The following is a 22,123-nucleotide window of genomic DNA, read 5'->3' on the forward strand; positions in this document are numbered from 1 at the left end:
TCTCAAATCGACATGCATAAGTAGCTCTATTATGTAAGTATTAATATTTTATATATCACCTTTTTCCTGATTAGAAAATAATACATTTACCACAGAAACTTTGGAAAATATAAAAAACTTAAATGAATAAATATAAACCTCCCATAAACTCTTGAATCATCTTACTAAGCGCAACTTAAATACCTCTTGTTAGCCTGTTTCAGGATTTATAACTCAGGAAATGCTGCCAGGGCCACTGATTTTAGCTTCTAAGAAAGGTAATGAAAGGGCTAGGGAGAACAATGGACAATTATTACTAATTTTTAGGCCAAACCTATTAACTATGGCCCTGTTCCAGGCTTTCTCAGACTGCCAATGAGGAAGGAAATGTGCTTTGGGGGGCCATCCTGTCCTTAATGCAAGCCTCTGGCCCTCTTCACAGGCCCCATACAAGGTGTGGCAAGTCCCCCTCCTACCCAACTGAGTACAAGTTTACGTAACCTGTCTGCTGTAGGGACAAGCACCAATCACTGGAGACAAGGGGGAAAGCAGGCCCCAGGATTTCCTTTGCCCCAGCAGGCCAATCAGTGCCTGATTAATGATTTAATTACTACATTGTTCAAGTAATGGGAAGAAATGCCTCCTTAGCTCTCAGAACTTGTTACACTCTTAATCAGTTAACAAGATCAGATGGCCTTGTGCAGGGGAAGTAGGTACAGAGTAGGGCCTAACAAAACTCACTATCAGGTTCTGGGAAAGGGATGTAGAAATACCTATGATGTGAGAAGAAAAGAGTGGCAAGCGAGGGAGACCAACATTTTCTCCTGGGGCTGTCTCAACCACTTGTGTGGTATCAATAACTTCTCCATATTTCTCAATGCAAATCCCCAAATTTTCAATTTCCCAACAGTTTCATACAGAAGGAACTACCATACTTCAGTCTCAGCATGTGCCACACCCCAGCACACTCTCTCTTGAACTGCTCTCTTTGACATGCTGCTGCTGATGGTCCACCACCTTTCCCACCACCCAATCGAACATCTGGGAGTCACTCTCCAGTTCTCCACTTATTCCCCAGATCCAGACACTCTGTCCTGTTTCTTTCTCTGCTTCCTCCTTTCTATTTGCGTTGTGATTCCTCAAGTCAAACAAGACCTTTGTATGGATAGTGATATAAAATATTTAATGTACACACATATGAGGCCTCACCTCTTTAATTCACACTTCACCCTTTTGCTAGTCATCTTACTATAGCACAATTGTGATCATGGCAGTTGTCCAGCTAACTCCCCCACCCCCCAAAAAAATCACTGTTTTACTATTACTTACAGTCCAACATTCAAACTTCCTACCACGGCCCCCTCTGTTGCCTCATCTCCCTTTGAAATTGTGGTCATACCCTGTACCCTCAGCACAGCACAATACTGACAATCCTCCTCCATACCATCAGGCCTTCTGACTCTATGCCTTTGCTCAAGGAAATCCTAGGGCTAGAATGTTCTTCTCCCTTTTTCTTCATATTGAAATCCTACTTATCCCTCAAGAGCCACTTCCTCTGGAAACTTTTCTTATTTTTATGTTTTCCTCTGGGTTTCCAAAACATTTCTGTTTGTATCTCTTTTACAGTACTTCATTCTGCCTTGTATTAATAATTTTTCTTAAGACTCCAATACCATAATCCCTTGAGAGCAAGAATCAACTATCACATATTTTTGAAAACCTTATGGTAATGTTTCCTAAACCTTTATCAGAATCACCTAGTACTTTGCAGATTTTCACACCCCCAGACCTATTAAATCTAATGCCAAAAATGTGCATTTTCACAAGCTCCCTTTCTTAGGCATGTAAATCTAAAAAAATCACTGATCTACATTACTCAAGATTAAAGGCTGCTCACAATGGGTGCCCAACAAAGGTTCACATGTCCAAAGGCTCATTTAGTGGACAAGAACTAATGCATTTTTGTTCTTATCACAGGTGATCAGGATTAAAGGACTTAACAGGTGAATTGGTAGAACCACTTCACTTTTTTAAAAAAAGACTTCATTTTTTAGAGCAGTTTTAGCTGTTTTACAGAAAAATTGTGCAGAATGTACCAAGAGTTCCCATATACCCTCTCCCCTCAATACAGTTTTCTCCCATTCTTAACATTTTGCATTAGTGTGGTACATTTGTTAAAAGTGATGAACTAAAATTGTATATATTATTATATGTTATTATTAACTAAAGGTCATAGTTTACATTAGGGTTCACTCTTTGTGTTCTTCAACATACAGGTTTTGAAAAATGCATAATATCATGCATTCAGGATTACAGTTTCACTGCCCCCAAAATGCCCTGTGCTTCACCTATTCTTCCCTCCTCCTTTCCCCTAGCAACCACTGATCTTTTTCTCTCTCTAGTTTTGTCTTTTCTAGGATGTCATCTAGTTAGAATCGTAGTATATGGCTGTTTCAGACTACCTTCATTCATTTAGCAATATTCATTTGAGGTTCCTCCATGCCCTTTCACAGCTCGATAGTTCATTTCTTTCTATCACGGAATAATACTCCATGTTATGAATATACCCATTTGTTTATCCATTCACTAGTGAAAGACATCTTGGTTGCTTCTCATTTTTTGGCAATTATGAATAAAGCTGCCATAAACATTTCATGGTTTTTGTGGGAACATAAGTGTTCAACTAATTTGGGCAAATACCTAGAGTGTTGATGGATCCTATGGTAAGCCTATGTTTAGCTTTGTAAGAAACTCCCTATTCTCTTACAAAATGGCTGTACCATTTTGCATTCTCACCAGCAGTGAATGAGAGTTCCTATTGCTCCATATTCTTGTCAGTATTTGGTACTGTCAGTAGTTTGGATTTTAGCCATTCTAATAAGTGTGTAGTGGTAACTCATTGTTCTAATTTGCATTTCCTAATGGCATATGTTGAGCATCTTTCCACATGCTTATCTGCCATCTGTAGGTATGTATGTATATCTTCTTTGGTAAGGTGTTTTGTTTTATTTTTTTAATTCTTTTGTCCATTTTGCTACTAGGTTTTCTGTTTTCTTATTATTGAGTTTTTAGAGTTCTTTGAATAGTTTGGGTACACGTTCTTTATCAGATATGTGTTTTGAGAAATTTTTCATTTTAATGAATCTAACTTGTCAATTTTTTCTTTCATGGATCATGCTTTTGGTATTGTATCTAAAAGGCTGTTGCCAAGCCCAAGGTCACGGAGATTTTTCTCCTATGTTATCTGCTAGAAGTTGTATAGTTTTAAGTTTTATATTTACATCTATAATCCATTTTGAGTTAATTTTTGTGAAAGGGGTAAGCCTGTGTCTTGGTTCATTTTTGCATGTGGCTGTCTGATTGTTCCAGCACCATTTGTTGAAAAGACTATCCTTTCTCCACTCAAATGCCTTTGCTTCTTTGTCAAAGGTCAGTTGACTGTACTTGAAACTACTTCATTTTTTTAAAAAGATATGAAAGGATAAGAAATAGAAAATAATATTTTCCGATGAACTCTATAGAAGAAAGACTCACTACCACCAGACCAAGTAGGATAAAATCAGGAAAGGATGTATGAAGGTCCTTTTTTGGGCCAGAGGCAGTTAGAATCATAGCACAGGAATCAGCATGCTTATATGGCTGCCCCAACCTTCACACTTAGTAACATCTCCAATAGTTCACTGGAGAGAGGGAAAACAAAGGATAAGTCAGGAAAACAAAGAAGGAAAACCAGAGACATTTTGATCACAAACTAGAAATAGGCATCTTAAGAACATATATAAGAAAAAAAGATCATAACAATAACAGGAACAATTAACATTTAGGGGGCACTTCAGAAGTGCCAAGGACTTTCCTACATAATATCTCTACACCCTTAAGAAGCCTTGCAAATAGGTATTTTAATCCCGAGATGATGATTCCAAATGGAGAAACTGAGGTTTGCAGAGGATGCATATCTTGCTCAAGGGTACACAGCTAGTTTGTGCCAGAACTAGAATGAAGACAAGTTTATCTGACTACAAAGCCTGTGCTCTGCCCACAAACCAAGTCTGTCATAAGATGTGAGCCAGAGAAAGATTAAAAAAAAAAAAAAAAGTAAATAGATACAAATGAAGGAATGGGGGGGGAGGGAGGGACATGGGTGAAGAGAGAGTACCGAAAAACAAAACAAAACAAAAGAACTGAGGTAAAAGAAAAATCTGACAGATGAATAAAAGGGGATAAACAAGAAAGATGTTCAATGTTCATATATTTTATTTTAATATGATATTTTTACATGCGATTATGTATGTCTGGGAACAAAATGGAAGCAACTGGGTTAGGAAGGATTTTAGAAACAATATTTAAATGTTTATTCTTGGATTGCCCTTACTGCCCATGATGTAATTACCACAGAATGAGAAATTGGCAAGTGACTGGGTGGACCACAAAACCATGTTACATTATAAAATAAAGAGACCAATTCACTCTAAAGGGCCTTCACCTCAGAAACTGGATAACTCTTTGTATAAATCATTAGCACCAGAACTCTATTTAAAACCAAATTTTCTCTCACAAGAATTAAATGAGTTAATCAAACTAGAGTTTCCTTTTAATGGCCTCTTTGCCATAAAAAACTGCAAGACCTTTAATGATAATAATGTTTTATTATATAATGGGGAAGTTCTGAGAAAACCAAGAGAAAAAGCCAAAGCAGAATATGAAACATTGGGCCATCTGCCACATCTATTATCTGTTATTTCCATTTTGTTTCAAAGGAGCAGTGATTTGACAAACAATATAAAAGACAAAATAAAAGAAGGCAATATTCTTTCAAAGATATTTTTCTCCAGTTTAACATTTCCTCCTTTTCATCAGCATATTCATTCTTCATCATTACTTATGCACTTTCCCAGTAAACACTGAGATAAAAACAAAAATGCTGTCATTCTGATAACACATGGCCTTGACCAACTGTTCCACAGCTGGGTCCTTGAGGGAGTCAGGCAGCCCTGAATCCACCCCCTTCTACTCCACCCCAATTACCACAAATCAAAACCCTTTGGAGTCTGGATACTCTCCATCTCTAGTGCTAAAGGTGTGAGAAAGGACTCTGCAGTCCCTGAAGTCAGGAACACTCCTGAGGGAACACTGCTTTCTTATACAACGTGTTGCCAATAGATCTCCAAAGAGTTCAAAGCATTTACAAAATTAATTTCATTTACAGAAAAGGAAACAGCCTGACTCCAGCTGTCTATCCAGGGTCTGATAGCTTCACCATAAATGCTGATTTTGTTCCGGGATATTTTCAGATGTTTGCCCTTCATGATAATGAGAAAGAGTGCAGGGTCAAGTACAAATTGGACTATAGAAAAGGCTTCCAATAAAACTGAAAATATTTTCACCTTTTTGTATCTCTTTTAGTTAGTAAGGCTCACTGCTGTCTAACGACAGATTGCTAGGCTTCTTTTTTAGAATCTGTGGACCAAACAGGCCATAAAATACCAATTTAATGAATACATTCCACAAATATACTTTTACTTTCTACTGCTTCCCAGATAGAATCAATGCCTCTGCCTCCTAGAACTTGGCAGACACTTATAATCCTTTCCAAATCCCAATCTCCATGTTGAACTGAGATTTGTGTCATGTTTTAAAAAAGTCTTTTCCTTCTATGAACGAACTCTCCAACTTGCTTAATCTCCTCCAAAACATCTGCTCTCTGATGAAACCCAGGAGCCTCTACCTCTTGAGTAGACCATTCAACTGTGTGGTCTTAAAAGAGTCATATGTATAGATTCCTCTTGCAATATGTTCTCCAAATTTGGATAAAAGTTTCTTGGAGCTATTTGACATAATGTTCTATAAAAATGATCTAAGAGATGACACATTTTAAAGCTCCATACCTCATTTACTGAAACATGTACAAATATACAATTCACACAAGAAAAATACACAGCATCATTTTTTTTAAGATTTGGCAATAACATCTAGGGCTGTCCTAATAAAATAGCCAGACTTTGCTGCCATCTAGTGGTAAATACTATGTAGTGATTACAAAAAACTTGCAGCATCAATGGTATAGAAAATAGTGGAAACCCAGTAACTTTCAGGAGACCCTATAAATGACCACCAGACCAAGTCATTTTGTCTTTCCCAACACATATCAGTGTTGCTTAAAAGAAACAAGTCCCACCAACACTAATTCCATGCCAAATGGTTTATGGAAGAGATTTCAGGAGCTTTGAGCCATCTATGGAGGTCATTAAAAATTCACATGCCCATACCCTACTCCCAGACAGTCAGAGTCAGTATATTCTTGGATGGGACCTGGGCATCTGTGGTGTTTTAAAAGCCCCAGAGAAATAAGCATCATTCTGGGTAACAGATGGATCATGAAACATGCCTCTCACAGCCCTGGCTGACCTTCCTACACACAGACAGGCCAGAGTTCCAAGTGAAAGAAAACAAATCTTCCATCTAAAGCTTTAGATGGATGTGCTCTGATGCAGGTGGTCTGATGTGAACCACCTGCATCAGAATGAATCACCCTGAGAGTTGGTTAAAAATGTGGATTCCTAAGTACTGCCACAAACAAATGAATTACAATTTCTAGTGGTAATATCCAGGAATCGGCAATTTAAATAGAATTCTGACATAGTTTTTTTGCATGGTAAATCAGAGAACCAATCTAAATCGTGACAAAGTTAAATTACAGAAGCCTATCTTGGGAAGGTTATTATTCATGCTATGATCATAATGTCAGCAGACTTTCATGAATCCATCCCTGATTTCAATTGTAGATGCTACTGTTCATGGTTTGGACAATATGATTGATGTTCACAGAAATGTCCTGATCTCTGAGGGGTTTCCTTTATTTTTTTCCCCTTAATACAAGTTATTGTTGTTGCTTTTTCTAACTGAATTTTTTGTAGTTTAGAAAACATGGAGAATGCAGAAAATTTAAGAAGAATAAAAAGCACTTATAGCCCCACTAAATAGAGATAACCACTGATATAGCACTGGTATATTTTCTTTTACTATTTTCTCTTCTGACATACATATTTAGAGCATGTATACAGTTTTTAATCCTGCTTTTAATATACCTAAACATTTTCCCATAACTTTAAAAGCATAATTACTTAAAGACAACATAATATTTTCACATGACTATACTGCAATTCAATTAACCCATCCCTGAGTGTTGGACTTTTTTTAAACTTTTTATTTTGAAGTAATTTCAAGCTTACAGTACATTTGCAAAAAATTATATAAAACCCATACAGCATTCCAACATATCCCCCACCCAGATACCCAGGTCCAACTTTCAACATTTTGCCACATTTGCCATATCATGCCATTCATCCATCCATCCATCATCTATCTATCTACTTATCTATTTTCTAAACATTTAGAGTAGGTTGTAATTGTTATACTCCTGCAACACTTAATATCTTATGTACATTTCCTGAGAACAAGATGGTTGGGCTTTTAAACTGTGTCCATTTTTCAACATTATAAATAACACCAAAACAAAAGCCTACATCTCTGATTCTCTGTCTACATCTCTGATTATTTCTTAGAAAAGATTCCTAGCAATACAGTGGCAGTTACAGAGTATGAGTTGCAAGGTTCCTAATAGCAAACTGTTCTCATAATCATTGTTGAGGCTGCCCATCTCAAGAAATCTTTAATGGCACTGATTTATCATTGAACACACACAAAAAACCTTTGTCTATTTGAGCAAAAAATGTTGAGGCAGCACTAAAGCACTGAGGATGAAATCCTGAGGTCAAGTTGAGAAGTAGGAACATATTTAGATAAGAAGGATACTGATATCAGAATATCAACATCTCATTTGCAGTATTCAGGATTAAATACAAAAAGATGCCAGTAAGAACACTAAAGCCCAAACACTCTTCTAGCACCTAGGCATAGAGAAGATTGACTAAATAAACAAAAAAAGCATATTTTGCATATAGTTTATCCTTAATTGAAGGGTCAATATTTTCAGCCAAGTCTGTGTAGTGTGTTTTTGAAAATCATGTTTAGGTTGCTATGTAAATCTGGGGGCATTTTATTTTATTTTATATATATATATTTTTTATTCATTTTTTAAAAATATTACATTAAAAAAATATGAGGTCCCCATTCACCGCCACCGCCCCCACCCCACCACTCCCCCCACAGCAACACTCTCCCCCATCATCATGACACATCCATTGCATTTGGTGAGTACATCTCTGGGCATCACTGCACCTCATGGTCAATGGTCCACATCATAGCCCATACTCTCCCATGTTCCATCCAGTGGGCCATGGGAGGATCTACAATAAGTGGTAATTGTCCCTGCAGCACCACCCAGGACAACTCCAAGTCCCAAAAATGCCTCCACATCTCATCTCTTCCTCCCATTCCCCGCACCCAGCAGCCACCATGGCCACTTTTCCCACACCAATGCCACATTTTCTCTGTGGACCTTGGATTGGTTGTGTCCATTCCACATCTATGTCAAGAGGGGGCTTAGATTCCACATGGATACTGGATGCAATCCTCCTGATTTCAGTTGTAGGCACTCTAGGCTCCATTGGGGCATTTTAAATAAGTGAATTTTACATAAAGAGATAAAGGGACTTAATTGAATTTTATCAATATGATAAAAGTGTGGATACAGAATCTCTAAAGAATGAAAAACAATATGGGATGGGGTCCCATAAAAACAGTATTAGAAATTTATGATGAAAACCATGATGCATTTTGAAGATGTACATTTATGAGCTCATAGTAAAGAATGAAAGACAAAACCAAAGGGGTTAAAAAACAATAATAAATTCTGGATTAAATGCAAGAGCTATAGTTAGCTGAGAACACTCTTCCCATCTCATCGCCAACAAGTATTCTTTCCAAGAGTACTTTTTTCTCAACAAATGAAAATAAGAGCATATTTCTAAGCAAATATGAACTCAATCAAGCCTTTATTCTTTCACACTTTCCTAACACAATCTCTCAGTTTAGGTCATTCAAGCTTATGTTAATCAATGAACAAGTATGTGTTCATTATTTGTTTAGTATTTGTTCTCCCCCTAACTCACATCTCTGCTCTCCCTCCCCGACCTTTCTCAGACAAACATACTGTCCATAGAATCAGGTACTTCTCCTATTTGGCCCCCGTCTATGCTCCCACCCAGCTTTAAATATAATCTTCAAATATTTGGAAGTCCTCTATTTCTCAACTGTGTCAGATACTTTTCCTACTTCAGGTCACTGCCATAAGTATTCCCTTACCCTGAAATGCCCTCTCTCATTCCTGATGTTTAAAATCCTAAAAGTCTTTGAAGGCCCAACTCAAATGCTACCTTCTTCATGAAACTCTCTTAGTTCCCTCAGTTGGAATTAACCTCTCTCTCTTTGGCAATGTCATGGCTATTTGCTGAGATTAATTTGGGACACTAGTCTTATTTGATCACCCAAAAGCAAGAAACATACTATTCATCTCTGTGTCTCCCATTATCTACTAGCAAGGACTTTGTACATAACACGACCTCAATACATGTTGGCAGAATTGCTTTGATGACAGTTTAATTTAACCTGATTATGGCTTACAATCTTTGATGTGGCCCTCAAACCTAGTGCTTTTTTTTTTTTGGAGGTACCAGGCTGGGGATTGACCTGGGGACAAGCTGGCGCTCAACCACTGAGCTGCATCATCTCCCCTAATCTGGTTTTTTTGTTTGTTTGCTTGTTGTTTGTTTTTTTTGTTTTTAGGAGGCACCGGGAACTGAACCGGGACCTCCCATGTGGGAAGCAGGTGCTCAATCACTTGAGCCACATCTGCTCCCCAAACCTAGTGCTTTTAAAGAAGCCAAATCTTCCATGTTCTGAACAATGTCTGCTTCTCCATCAACTGTACCATTAACTACTTTGTGTTCTTCTGTTTACTTCAAGATCAAGGAGGTATGCAACCAGAGAATCCCAACATGGATCCCTAAACCAAAATCTACAGGCATCACTAAGCTTTACACTAAGGCTCCCCCAGGGCCTATGGATAAGCCTAATCACCACATTGGTGGTGGGAAACTACATATCATAAGGACTGTCACCTCCAACACTTTCCTCCATATGGGAGGGAAAAGGTAAGTCATACAAATGTCCCATCTGGATACATCATCTACAGAAATCTCTGGAAAGTTGAAATTACCACTATGAAGGCCAAAGAGGAAGGGCCATCCCCGCAGGGACTGGTGAAGCAGCAAACTAACAGATGGCTCACTCACAGATTGAAGTACCTGGTGAAGATTGTCCTAAAAGGGTAGCACATCTACAATTATCTATATATGTGCATACACAGCACACACACACACCAACACACACACCTTCACAAGCACACATCCATCCCACATCTACCCGATTCTCATCCTACTTGTAATCTAGCCCAAAATAAATCCTGAGACTATCTATCACCAGTGTTGTACAGGATTAAATTCATTAGATCAGTTCAAGAGTTTTCAGGTAAATACAGCTAGAGGTAATCTTTTATTCCACAGAACTTGACTGAATCACCATATTTTGCTAATAAAATGTGCTAGCGAGAATTGCTAATCTGTTTTAAGAGAGATCATTTCCATCAAAGTGTCAGGACAATTAGAATCATCCTCTAAGGTCAAAGCTATGATTTCTCTTTGACCAGGAGAAAAAACTGATCATTCTTGTTACAAGGAGGAAAGAAACAACAAAAATGAGTAATGGTTGAACATATCCTTTGTATGGACTACTTGATAATCACTAGTATAGTATACACACTTGCTGCTGACATAGCATCCTATCTCATTTTCCTAGTAGGTTGCCCCTCCTGTGATATACCAGGCCAGGGAACCATGCAGTCATATTGCTAGGCATGTAAGCCAAACCATTTTAGATTGGCATAGCTGCTTTCTATAGCAATCAAGCTATCTAAGAGTCAAAGTTGCTAATATTTTCAGATATTTCAGGGAGAGAGAATTGCTGGGCATTTTTTTTTTTTAAAAAGGGACAAAAGTTCATAATCTCATAGGAAATTCAATAATCACATCTTTTTCCTGAATATACACTACAGAGACATCAGTCAATTCAACAAAAGCTTGGGATCAAGAGATTCAAATTCCAGTCTTAGCTTCACCCTGGTATGACACTGAGTTAACATTCATCAGTCTAAGCCATGAGTTTCTCATATGTAAAATAGAAAAGGTGAATAATTCTTCAGGTTCCTTGCAGTTCTAATAACCCATTAGTATGTCCAACTACAGGATGTTGAATTCAATCAGCCATCTACAAGGTTGGACACAGTCCCCTAGTAGTAAGTTAAAGTAATTATTTTCATCACCCTGAAAAACCTTTCTCATTGAATCAAGAGAAAGGAATGTCTGTAATTCAGTGTGGACAGAGTAACTCAATGATGTTTTTAAAGCATTTATGATATGAGAGACAGGAGACAGTTATAGTTCACAAAACTCAGGTGGAGTGAGGGTAGCTCAGTGAGCACCGGCTTCGAACGTATCAGGTCCTGGGTTCAAACCCCAGTACCTCCTAAAGAGAAAAAGAAAAAAAAAAACTTCAGTCAGAAAAAAAATACTGTTCAACAAAAAGTTCTCTATGATCCTGCACTGAGAACTGAAGCATAACATCCTGGAAGAAATCCTAGTGGCAAAGGACAATGCAACAGCCAGCTGTCCTGGGATGGAGCCAGCAGAGCAGGAAAGAAGGAGCTACAATTCCCAACACTCACCAGCCAAGCCCACATCAAAGCAATGACACCGTTGCACAAATTCCCCCAGGCCCATCCAATTTAGAGGAGGTGGTGCAGAAAGAGCAGAGGCCTTGGTAGAGCTGTGTAAGCCAAAGAGAGGTGTAGCAGTTCCAGCAGGCAAGTAGCAGAGGGAGGAGGGGAAGTCAGGAAAGCCTAAAAGGAAAACAGTAAGAGAAAGTAACGGGAGTAAACTATAAAAGAAGCTGATGAACCTCTGACACCAAAAATAATACAAGAGATAATTCAGAGGGAAGTGCAGGACAGTAACAGGTGGAAAATACTGTGGGAAAACATGTATGGAGTACTTAGTGCTGGGTCTGGCATAAAGCAGGTATTAAATATATCTTGAGTGACTAGAGGACAAGTGAATGAGGGGCAGGAAACAGAAGGATCATTCAGACAAAATATAAGTGTGTTGGGTAGCGGAGGTTAGCAATTAAGAAACTGGGTGACATTCAACATTGGTAATTCTGCTAATGGAAAGAAAGAAAAAAAAAACACTGAAAACCTGATAGTGAAAAGTGAACAGATGAAAAAAGAAGCACTCTATCAGCCACAAGCTAGCAGGAAAAACAAACACAAATACTCCCAGGAAAACAAAATTCTCTGGAAAGTTTTACCTTGAAGAAGAGAACAAATTATGATGTATGCAGGAAATTTCAAAATCATTTTCTCCTGACATGAGAAAATTAGAAGATTCTCTAAAGTACATTTTCATGCCAAGATGGTTTAAGTTCAAGAGAAAACAAGAAATGAGACAAAATGTTTTACAAAGCACTTTTTAAGACTAGGAAATATCAACACTTCTAAGACAACCACAGGAACCTATCTTTACCTGTAAATGGTAACGCATTAACACAAGGCTTTTAAAATAACAAAAGGTTTGCCAAACAAAAAGTATGTTTATTTCAAGCAATATATATTAATAATACAATAAAAATGCAAATACAACTAAGAACTGGGAATACTAGTTGATGTTCTACAGAATGGTAATTGAACTACACCACCATTGAGATAGAAAGAATCCTGCCTCCTAGGCATAATCCTGTATCAGCAGAAACTTGGTCCTTCTGAAGAACAACAAAGTAAAAGAAACTGTCCTAATTATGCTAATGACTTTATCTAGTTAATTACATTTTTTAAAGTAAGGCGATAGAAGTCCAAGTAAATGAAAACAAATCCAATTTGAAACAAAAATGTTGAAAACCTGATTATTTTATGCTGGATTCTTTCCCCAGTCCTCTCTTTATTTAACTTCAAAGATTTCTGAAGTAATCGCTCTGTAACTTTTTGAAACAAAAACAGGAAAGCGAATGAACTACGGTGTGGCTGGTAATTATGGACTGAGAAATAGAGTTCTAAATGATGTATAACACAATTCTCTCTGGGGTATGTTTGAAATTTCTTCTTGGAATACGTGATATTCAACCCAGGGTCTGACTCTGAGTCTGGGGCAAGGGTTTGCAAACTATAGCCGCAGGCCATATTTAGTCCACTGTCTGTTTTTGTACGGCCTAAGAGCTGAGATTAAATAGTCGGGGGAAAAAAATCAAAAGACTAAAATATTTTGTGACGTGAAAAGTACAAGAAATTCAAATGCACTGTCCATAAAGTTTTACTTGCACACACCATTCTCTGACACCAAAAATAATACAAGAGATAATTCAGATATTTATTTACATATTTATTGTGTAGGACTATTTTCACACTATAATGGCAGAGTTGAATAGCTGTGAAAAAGACCCCCAAAGACCAAAATATTTACTATCTGGCATTTTGCAGAAAAATTTTCCCAACCCCTAGTTTAGTGTGAATTAGACCAATAAGGAACTCAGAAACAAGAATGTAAGAATGTTTAATCAACTAATTTCTAAAAATAATTGCAATTTAAGAATTCTATGAAAACTGATGAAAATTAAGAAATTACATTTTAATATAATTGTGATATATTTAGTAAAATGTTTAATTCTATGAATGCATCTAAGTGTTCAGCTAAGGAATATCAGTCATACAACAGTTAAAGGGATTTGTTCCACAAAATAATATAATGTGTTATTGTTTAATCTGGGGGAGAGGATGGATGGAAGTATTTCTAGGCCTTATAAATTCCTGAGTGGTATTTTTCAAAAGATTCAGAGACATTTAGCAAAATTACAGTATATGTGATTTGGAAGAATATGTGTAAATCTGTACTTTTAAGCTTTCACAACTGTTGTCAAGAACCACTCATTTAATCATATGTAAGAATTAAGGAAATTGTATACCAGTAAAGTAAAACTAGTCCATGAAGTTTACCCATGTGTCCATTTGTTACAGTTTTAAATGACAGAACAATAACTAATGATGTAGCGTTTCTCTCCTCTTTCCTTCTCTCCCCTTTTAAAATTCATTCTGCCCCTGCTTTTTGCCTTTGAACATGTCTTAAAAATAAAATTTGCATTTTGATTGACCCAGATACCTTTGTGTATGATCATGTTAATGTATAAATCTTATAACATAAGTAAATTACTTTTCCCCTCTAATTTCTTTTTACTTTTCGAATTTTGTGTCTTTTTTTAAAAAAGATAAATAGATCACAGAAAACCCTCTAATTTTTTTTACAGCATCTAAAATAGGGTCAAGCATGAAACTCAATAAATGATTTTAAAACCTATGTGCTCTGAAGTTGATCCTCTGTTGTTACCAACATCTGTAAAAATTCCAAGTCTGAATTTTATATGCAGAAGCTATGCTTTACAAGATCTATCATGCATGGGTGCCTACACATAAAATAAATATAGTAAAGACCTAATTTTGATGTGAGAAAGGAAAATACAACAAACCTGAGTTTTCAGGTTTAACGGAAAGACCCAGGGTATCCCCTACTTAACCATTTCTGGAAAGAATTCATCATGGAAAAAAGCAATTCAATTTGAAGGAGATACAAAATGATATTACTAAAAAATGTATACCTTTACATGTTCATTTCAGCAATCTCAAACAAAAGAAGAATTACATTGATTCTAGGTGGCAAAAGCCACAACCAATAGGAATTATCAGCTCATTTACTCCTGAAGAGCCTGCTTTCCTCTTTCAAAACATAATTTATAAAATTAAATCCAAATATGTTAGTAGATACTTTAAAACATGACTTGTATTTCTAGAAAGAAAAAAGTAAAATCTGCCAAATTATTTGCAAATCTTGGACAGAATTTTGACAACTATTCCTGTAGATCAAGTTCTTTGGACAGAGCTCCTGGGTTGAGGTCTCCAAGATGTGACTATGAAATATCAAAAATTAACTAATTAAAAACAACCTAATGAATGCTTTCTATGTACCCAGATATACTTTCGGCCCTGAAGAAACAGCAAAGTACAAGTTAAAAAAAGTCCCTGCTCACATGAAGCTTACATTCTAGTAGGAGGAGACCATAATAATTTAATTTAAAAAATAACAGTTGTTAAGAGCTCTACCATGAATTAAAACAAGGTGAAAATGTAATATAGCAACTGAAGGACTAATTTAGACTTGCTGACCAGGAAATGCCTACTTGAACAAATGATGTTTGGACTAAGGTCTTTATGTTAAGAAAGCAACAGCCATTCAAAATTCAGAAAGACAGCACAGAAGGGAAAAGGAACTGCCCTTGCAAAGGGTTAAGACAGATGAGCTTGGCCTCTTGAGGATAAGAATGAATACTGGTGTGAATGAGAAAAAATTAAACTTGAGGGGAGTTAGTACTACAAGTTTTGGCAGACACCAGCCATGGTAAATATTCTGGGTTTTACTGTGTGTCCCAGGGAGAAGTCATTCGAGGGCCAAAGAAGGAACGTGATCTGATTTCTCTTTTAAAAGATTACTCTAACTGCTGAGTGAAGAATGGGCCACAGAAGGAAACATGGAAATTGGAAGCCTAGTTAGGTGCTTTCTACAATGGTTAAGGCAAAACAGGATGATGGTGAATAGTTGGATGGAGATAACAAAGGAGGAAAATAGAAAGAAAGTTTCAGGATATGTTTTGGAGGTAATGGCAACAGGACTTGACAGCTTAGATATGAGGAGCGAAGGAAATAAATGAATGAGTAAGTCAGGATAATCCTAGACCTCTGTGAATTGGGTTTAATTTACTGAAATGGATAAGTCTAGAGAAATAAATTTGGGAAACAATTCAATAGTTGTATCTTGGCCATGTTGTATTTGACACTTTATTAATTATCTAAGATGTCAAGAAGGCAGCCTGGTATGTGAGTCTTGACTCCAGAGTGAGGTCTGAGTTATTAACGAAATGATGGTTCTCAAAGCCCGAGAGCACAAGTTGCTTATTTGTAGCTCTAAGACTTAGAGCAGAGATTCTTAACGAGGGATCTGTGAGCTTGAATTGATTTTCAAAAAAAAAACATTATCCTTGTGATTATGTGTTGATGTGATATGATACATTTATTAAATAATACACTGTATAGTGTAGACTCAGTCACCTGACCTGTAGAGGCGTCCATGGAACAAAAAAGGTTAAGAACCCCTGACTTAGCGTCTAAGTAACCAATATTCTTTGGAAGAGTAAAGTTAGGGAGACTATAATGGGTCATTTTATGTCAATTTGTCTAGGCTTTGGTGTCCAGTTGTTTGCTCAAAAATTAGCCCAGATGTTTCTGCAAAGGTATTTTGTAGATGTGATTAGCATCTACAATAAGTTGACTTTAAGTAAAAGAGATTACTCTGAATAATAATATTGGGACTCATCCAATCAGTTGAAGGCTTTAAGAGCAAAACCTGAGGTTTCCTGGAGAGAAATTCTGCCTCAAGACTACCACATCAACTTCTGTCTAAGTTTCTACCCAGCAAGCCTCCACCACAAATTTTGGTCTTCTCAGGCCCCACAACTGCAAGAACCAATTCCTTAAAATAAATCTCTGGAGAATCCTGACTAATACAGAGACAAAGGTTTTTTAACAGACTCAAATGGATAACAATGATGTATATAAACAAAAAGATTTATAAGCCAGGAGCCCCTTAAATTCATAAAAGATTCCTATTTTAGAGATGATATTTTTACCAAGATAATTAGAATAGTTATTTACTAGACATACAAGTGCAAAGATTCTGGTTTCAGATTGCCTGCATATAAATCCCCAGCTCGGGCACTTACCAACTGAGTAACTTTGGGCAAAATACTTAACCTCTCAATTTCTTCATCTATAAAATGGGGATAAGAGTAACTATCACGTGGCGTTCTTATGTGGATTACATGAGCTGGTATATGCAAATCTTTTGAAACAGTTGCTAGTACATGGCAAGCACTAGACAAATGGAAAGTAGTAATATTATCTGCAGTCTCCCAGCAGTGTACACAGAAGTCTTCTCACATCAGTTCTCTAGTTGTACACTGGTAAAAGATAGCATCAGAGATTTAGAATGAGTTGACTAGGGAAGCATATTAAAAAAAAAAACCCTCGAAACAAGTGGGCCTCAGAGTTTTGAAGATTGCTAAGAACATCCTCTTAAAAGTCATCTGTATTCAATTATTCCCAAATCTGTATTTTCAGAGCTAACTCGACACTGAAGTTCCACATTCACATACTTAGCTGTCTACTGGACACTCTACTTGGTAACATATCATTGGAATAAATAGGGATGGTGTTTTCCTTCAGTGAATGACTGGATCAAGTGACCATCTCCAACTACAGAATCTCTTGGCTCTGCTCCATAAGGCAGGAAGTCCGTACTCTTACGGGCATTCTCTCAGGTTTTAGCTTCACATTGGGAAGTACCTAGTTTGGTCATCTAAAAAAAGAATCTCAGGCATTGTATCTGCTCACTTTAGCAGCAATATTTTGAAATCATGATTCTACTGCCACGTATTGTTGACTATAAGACATGTCAAATAGCTTCTTAAGGTCGGCAGGGCGTAAGAAAATAAGTGAAATGCAATGTAATGAAATACTAGATGCCATTAGACAACTCCTGGGCTTCACTATCTGAGGCAGACTGGGCTGCACAATTCTTAGCACATGTGACTGTCAGTTGTCTTATCCAGGGCCATGACTGTTTTCATCTCCAATGATGTCACTAATAGGATGAACAGATGTCCCACGTGGCCCATGGCAGGGGAGGAAAATTCTAACAGCCCAGACTTCTACCCTCAAAAGTATCTAGATTGAATGAGAAATTCTATGTCTACCTAAGTATATTAGCGCCAACAGCTCTGTGGCATCTAGCATTCATTCATTCATTCATTCATTCATTCATTCATTCAGCTAACATCTGCCAAACATCAACTAAGTGCCATGGTGCATTTTGGGCTCCAGTACAATGCAACGTTCTAGTACAAAAATAACAGGGCTTGGAAAGTGGATGTGGCTCAAGCAATTGGGCTCCCATGTATCATATAGGAGGTCCAGGGTTCAATACCCAGGACCTCCTGGTGAAGGCAAGCTGGCCCATGTGGCAAGCTGGCCTGTGCTGAGTGCTGCTCCACGCAGGAGGGCTGCCCCATGCAGGAGTGCTGGCCTACATGGAGAGCTGGTGCAGCAAGATGACGCAAAAAAAAGAGACACAGAGGAGAGTCAATAAGAAACAGAGCAGACCAGGGAGCTGAGGTGGCGCAAGAGAATGATCACCTCTCTCCCACTCTGGGAGGTCACAGGATCGGTTCCTGGAGCCGTCTAATGAGAATACAAGCAGACAGAGAAAGAACACACAGCGAATGGACAAAAAGAGCAGAAAATGGAGGGGTGGGGGGGCGAGAAAAAAAAATGTCTTAAAAAAAAAACAGGTCTTGAAGAGCCATATGATGTAGGCAAAGGGGTCATGTGTAAATTGAGAACTTCTGAGTCATTGAGTTATGTACCACATCTATGGAAGACATGAGAACAGCAAAAACACAGTATATTTCCTTAGCCAGAAAGACAGTAAGTATATAGATATATTAGAAGGTATTATACACAGTGTACAATCAGCAAATATTTGTTGAATAAATGACTGGAGATGCTCAATCACCTTGCCACCATGAATGAGAACAGGGAATAGGTGATAGGGAATAGGTGGCAGGGAAAGATATTCCTTTTTATAGGAAAGTAGTATACAACAGAAACAAAAGCATTATTACAACTATCTTTCCTTTCTCTGACTAAAGCACTATCCCTAGATTTTCAACACAAAATATAACTCACACATCTTAGGCTGCTCTTTCACCATTAACATAGGAAGAATCAGGAAACCTGATTTGATTCAGCTGTGATTTCTTCCAAATTAGAAATGCTATACAGATTACAGTTAGGCAAACTGCCAATAAATAATGAATCAGGAAGTCTCAAGAAAACTTATATACTCACTTCCTTACAGCAGTTAATAAGGCAAATGCCCCTCATAAAAATGAATGTCAGCAGTTTTCAAAGGTTAATCTTAAAGCTGGAAGGAATCTAAGAAGTAGGGTGATCCTGGGAACCAGTACACATTGTCTTAATGGGATCTTGGCAAATTATATGAAGGAGGCTGCAGCACTTTAAAGTTCTAGTAGACTAAACATTTACAACTGTTGGTAAAACTCTTTAAAAGAGGATCTCTAAGGACCCCTCCTTTTACAGATCATGATATGGAGACCCAGGGAAGCCATGTGGTAATCACGAGAAAAGTATGTTTCAAATCTTCTCAAACTTATTCCTTGCTGTGTGTTTGTAAGAACATTACTAAACTTCTCTCAGTTTCTTTATCTATAAAATGAAGGTAGCACATACCTTTTAAGGATGTTATGAAGATTAAATGAATTTTTATTTTTTAAAACATCTGGCACTTAATTGACAAAACAGGTTGATTTCCTCCCATCCAAGGAGTGACTAACTTGAGACTCTCATAGCTGGTGAGGGGCTGAGGCAGGACCAGAACCCAAGAATTAAGATACCTAATTCAAAACAGTTTCCCTCTCACCACAACAGGAATTCAACTACTTTTAAATGGCATCTATTCTTGAGCCATCCAATAAAATACAGCTTTTAATATCTGGGTTGGGTGGTATTAAAATAACTGTGAAGCACTATAGCACTGCAAAGAAGGATATTTGTGCTTCAGGTATAGAGATACCGCTGCTAGAAGCTAGACTGCAAAAGAGTCAAGAAGTTTAATCAATAAAGTATTATATTGGCTACATTTATTTTTCTTTTTTGGCTACATTTTTAAAAATGACATATCCTCACTTTGTACCTGAAAGCCCTTCTGGAAACAATGCAACAGCTAAAGAATTTTGTTGTTTTTAATAGAAATTTCATAACTAATATTTTAAGATTAATGTTTGCAGCAAATATATATCAAGTGTCTATTATGTCTATTATGTGTAGGGCCCTGTCGGAGATACAAACATGAATCAGACTTGGGCTTTGTCCTTCAAAATATTATAATCTGGTAGAGAAGAGAGGTAAACATGATATAACCATGATTGCATATTAAGACTTATGGGACTTGAAGACTTCAATGCCAGCCTAGTGACACAATGGGATTACACAATGCAACTCTACTCCTAAATTAAATACCCATGGCATGAGCAGCAGGCGCACACAGTACAGCTTAGTAAACACTGTTTGAATAGTGTTACCTGAATTCTAGTGAAGTTTCTAACAGGAACTAGATATGTGAACTTGCTGAGTTACTTGACATTTTTCCAGACCTCAAGTTTCTCATCTGTAATAAAGGTGAGTTCAAAAGGACAATCTTTCTCTAAGCCCCCTTCCGACTCTAATATTCAAATTAAATGTGTAAAAAAATAAGTTATATTTACTACACAAATCTGTACCAAGCACTCTGCTAAAATCAATCACTTATACTATCTTCATTTAATCTTCACAACAACCTTATGAAATAGGCATTATTATCCTTACTTTACAGATGAGGAAGAAGAGACTAAACAATATGAGACAGTGCTGGAGTCACAATTTATTATAAAACGAAGCGGTCTGTACCTAGTCCAGGAGTTACCCTATGCAATACTGCCTACCTTCACGAAAACTATCTTTTCCTTTCTCAATAAAGAAAACAAAAACAGAGCTTGAGAAAGGGTTCTTCCTGACTGGCTGGCAGATCTGAGTTAATGTCACAGTTGGCTATTTCACGTGTCTCTCCTACCACTTTCCCCGAGATGCTAGTGTGCGCCCAAGACTGAGCGCACCACCGCAGGACCGAAAACTGTAGCTGCCAAGGGTGAACCGGGGCCAGAGACGCCGGAAAGGGCAGGGTGGGAGGGGGCCCCGCGGGAGCGCGGGCAGGGAGTGGGTACCTGGGCTCCTGGCGGCTCCAGACGGCTGGTTCTCCCACCACTCGTCTCCGAGGTCGTCGGCCATCGCCGCTCCGGACAACTGTGGGCTGACACCTGGGGACAGAGGGAGGCGGCGGAGACTTGGGCTCCCTAGGAACCCCGCCGCCAGCGAGGTCACACGCGGAGCCTGAGGGTAGACACCACAGTCACCGCCCCGCGCTGCTGACGTCACTGCTCCTGTCAGCCTCCCGGCCGTCCCTGCCAGGCGTGCCGCAGTTTCCACTAGGGCTCTGATGGGGAGGGTCAGTTTATAAACTCAATATAACCCCCCCAGAAACAGGAAGACATAAAGATTCTTAAACAAAAGAGATTATTATGTTTTTTTGTAACATCTTTCAATTTTTTTTCGTGTTATTTTTGCTAAAAATATATTGTCGAAAGTGGGAGACAGAATACTAAGACACCTTTTCTTTGTTCGGTTTCAAAGAACTGCGCCGCGGGAGAAGACTAGAGCACGTGGTAGTGTTTTCGCTTGTGTCAGGGGCTGGGTGTCTCTGTGATTATATGATCACGATTTGCGCTCGGAAAACGTCCACAGAGGTTCGTCACCATTAAGTCCCGCCTTTGTTGTAGGTTTGTTTTTTTATACGATATGAGCAAAGAAAATTTTTTTCTTCGCCCAGAAAGGCTCACCCACGGACCCAAGAGGTTCGGAGAGTTGAAAGTTCCCTTCCCTAGGTCCCGGTTGTGGTTTTCCCCTGATTTTGTGGAACCGGGAAAGAAGAGGGCCAAATACCGTCTAACAATAGGTAAGAACGCAACATGAAGTAGCAGAAATGGTCAAAGATAACTCTCCGGGCGCCGAGTGCTGGGGTCAGCTGGAAAGTACTTGTGGACCTTTTTCAGGATGGTCTTCGTACACAGAAGTGAAAATTGAATAAAATATATTAAATGAATGTAGTGTGCCAGGCGCTATGCTTGGGATAGTGATTTAGAGATAAGTGAGACATGATCCCACCTTCCAGATGCCACCATTTAGTAGGGGAGACCAGAACTTGTAAGAACAAAGGTCTAGACGTAACAGAATACATCCTGGGAAATGGCAAAGTCGAGAATCTTAACCTGAAAAGAATTGTATTAGCCATATATGGGAAATGTCTCC

The 22,123-nt window shown here is 38.1% G+C and overlaps 2 protein-coding genes across 6 annotated transcripts in view; one reads left to right on the plus strand and one right to left on the minus strand.

Moving 5' to 3' along the window:
- Positions 1–14,195, plus strand: part of FILIP1L (filamin A interacting protein 1 like) — a 319,853-nt gene extending 305,658 nt beyond the window's left edge. Inside the window, exon 6 of the mRNA XM_058296003.2 lies at positions 9,904–14,195. Coding sequence (XP_058151986.1) covers positions 9,904–10,095 — 192 coding nt within the window. The 3' untranslated portion in view covers positions 10,096–14,195. The remainder of the gene's footprint in view (positions 1–9,903) is intronic.
- Positions 1–21,183, minus strand: part of CMSS1 (cms1 ribosomal small subunit homolog) — a 417,987-nt gene extending 396,804 nt beyond the window's left edge. For all 5 annotated transcript variants that reach the window (XM_071214866.1, XM_071214870.1, XM_071214867.1 and 2 more), the window contains exon 1: positions 20,983–21,183. In XM_071214866.1, the coding sequence (XP_071070967.1) occupies positions 20,983–21,046 (64 nt within the window). In that variant the 5' untranslated portion in view covers positions 21,047–21,183. The remainder of the gene's footprint in view (positions 1–20,982) is intronic.
- Between the last annotated feature and the right edge of the window lie 940 nt (positions 21,184–22,123).

This window comes from Dasypus novemcinctus, chromosome 4, assembly GCF_030445035.2.
Source record: "Dasypus novemcinctus isolate mDasNov1 chromosome 4, mDasNov1.1.hap2, whole genome shotgun sequence".
In the NCBI taxonomy this organism is placed as follows: Eukaryota; Metazoa; Chordata; class Mammalia; order Cingulata; family Dasypodidae; genus Dasypus; species Dasypus novemcinctus.